Source organism: Zeus faber, assembly GCF_960531495.2.
Source record: "Zeus faber genome assembly, chromosome: 21".
In the NCBI taxonomy this organism is placed as follows: Eukaryota; Metazoa; Chordata; class Actinopteri; order Zeiformes; family Zeidae; genus Zeus; species Zeus faber.
Genome location: NC_137208.1, coordinates 2,238,717 through 2,241,216, shown reverse-complemented (window position 1 = coordinate 2,241,216; position 2,500 = coordinate 2,238,717). Strand labels below are relative to the sequence as shown.

The following is a 2,500-nucleotide window of genomic DNA, read 5'->3' as shown; positions in this document are numbered from 1 at the left end:
TTGAACTCATCCGCCTTCTCCACCTCCAATCCTTGCATTCTCAGCTTTTCTCCGCCCTCCCTCCCATTCAGGCACATGTATTGTGTCTTACTCCTGCTGACGTTCATTCCTCTTCTCTCTAATGCTGCCTCCACTTCTCCAGGCTCTCCTCCACCTGCTCCCTGCTCTGTTACAGATCACAATGTCATCCACGAACATCATAGTCCACAGAGACTCCTGCCTGATTTCATTGGTAACCATCACCACTGCAACAAGAAAGGGCTCAGAGCTGATCCTTGATGCAATCCCACCTCCACTTTGATGCCGTCGTCACGCCTACTGCACACCTTACTACTGTCTACTGCCCTCGTACATATCCTGTACCACTCTTAAGTACTTCTCTGCCACCCTTGACTTCCTCATGCAATACCACACTTCCTCTCTCGGCACCCTATCACACGCTTTCTCTAAATCCACAAAGACGTAGTGCAACTCCCTCTGGCCTTCCCTGTACTTTTCCATCAGCATCTTGAAGCAAACATGTCATCTGTAGTACTCTTTCCTGGCATGAAACCATACTGCTGCTCGCTGATCCCCACTGCTCCTCTTAACCTAGCCTCCACTACCCTTTCCCATAGCTTCATGCTGTGGCTGATCAATTTTATTTTTCTGTAGTAACTACAGCTCTGTACGTCTCCCTTACTCTTGAAGATGGTACCAGTACACTTCTTCTCCACTCCTCCGGCATCCTCTCCCTTTCCAGGATGGTGTTAAACAGTCTCGTTAGGAACGTCACCGCCATCTCACCTAAACATTTCCATGCTTCCCCAGGTTTGTCACCTGGGCCAACTGCCAACTTCTCTCCCTCTCATTTTCTTCATTCATCAACTCCTCAAAGTACTACTTCCACCTTCTCAACACACTCTCCCCACTAGTCAGCACATTCCCATCATTATCCTTCATCACCCTAACCTGCTGTACATCCTTCCCAGCTTGGTCCCTTTGTCTTGCCAATCGGTACAAGTCCTTTTCTCCTTCCTTACTGTCCAACCTCTCATACAACTCGTCGTACGCCTTTTCCTTTTCCTTTGCCTTTGCCACTTCTCTCTTCACCTTGCGCTGCATCAGCTTGTACTCCTGTCTACTTATTTTCATCTCTCTAATTAGCCCATTTCTTCTTCACCAACCTCTTCTGCTCGATGCTCTCCTGTACTTCCTCATTCCACTACCAAGAGTTCTTGTCTTCCTTCCTCTTCCTGCATGATACACAGAGTACCTTCTTGGTTGTCTCCCTCAGCACTTGTGCAGTTGTTTCCCAGTCACCTGGTAACCATTCATTCCCACCTATCGCCTGCTTTACCTCTTCCCTAAATTGCATGCAACACTCCTCCTTTTTCAACTTCCACCATTTTATCTTTGGCTCTTCTTTCACTCTCTTCCTCTTCTTGGCCTCCAGAGTCATCCTACAGACCACCATCCAATGCTGCCTAGCAACACACTCCCCTACCACCCCTTTGCAGTCACTCATCTCTTTCAGACTGCACCTCCTGCATAAGATGTAGTCCAGATGTAGTCTGTGTGCACCTTCCTCCACTCTTGTATGTCAAATAAATAAAATAAAATAAAATAAATCACTAGATAAAAGACAAAAATAGCCAAATACACCCCCCTCCACCGTACCACGTCCTGGTCCCCATCGGTGCGGTACTGGAGCCACGCCTGGTCTGGGTCCTGCAGGTTCTGGTAGCTGACGGAGTACCAGCTGATGGAGGTGTCATAGACAGCACGGGGGCGCTCCCACGTCACCACCACCGTGGTGTCGTTCTGAGAGTCTGCCTGGACGCTCTGCGGGTCCGAACTGCATGCTGGGAGAAAGGGGAGGGGTTTATTTTATCAGCACTTTGACAATAATAATAATAATAATAATAATAATAATAATAATAATAATAATATACACAAATAAAGCTGACACTCAGATAGATGGATGGATGGATGGACAGACAGACGGGCGGAGGGATGGATGGAGAACCTACTGGGAGTTCGGAGTTCCTCCACCCCTGTGTAGGATGAGAAGATCTGGCCCATGAACTGCTGGCGCTGCTCCCTGAAGTTGTCGTGCAGGTAGTCGGTCAACATGACGTAGCCAGCCTGCTGCATGGTCATCACCTCACAAAACACCTCCAGCTGGGAGGGGGAGGAGGGGGTGGGGTGGAGGGAGGGGGAGAGGATAGAGAGGAGGGTGGAGGGAGGGGAGAGGGAGGAGGGAGGGAGAGAAGAAGAGACACGTGAGGAGGGAGGGCAGAGGGAGAGAGAGGAGGGTGGAGGCGAAGGGGAGTGGGAGAGGGAGGGGGGGGAGAGCAGAAGGAGAGGGAGGAGAGAGGGAGTGTAAAGACATTGGGGGAGGAAGGATGGAGAGAGGGGAGAAGGAGAAGGAGGGGAAGAAAAAGAGGAGAGAGAGATGATGTCTCGGCTCAAACCTCATGTGTGTCTGCAGTATGAAATATTGATGACTGTGTGTGTA

General features: G+C 49.8%; 1 protein-coding gene across 1 annotated transcript in view; it reads right to left on the bottom strand.

Annotated features, from left to right (window-relative positions):
* The window catches only part of ptprz1b (protein tyrosine phosphatase receptor type Z1b), a gene marked incomplete at both ends in the record, with an annotated part of 32,075 nt that overhangs the window by 24,383 nt on the left and 5,192 nt on the right, over nt 1–2,500 (bottom strand). The window contains 2 exons of the mRNA XM_080022308.1: nt 1,660–1,844; nt 2,013–2,163. Coding sequence (XP_079878434.1) covers nt 1,660–1,844; nt 2,013–2,163 — 336 coding nt within the window. The remainder of the gene's footprint in view (nt 1–1,659; nt 1,845–2,012; nt 2,164–2,500) is intronic.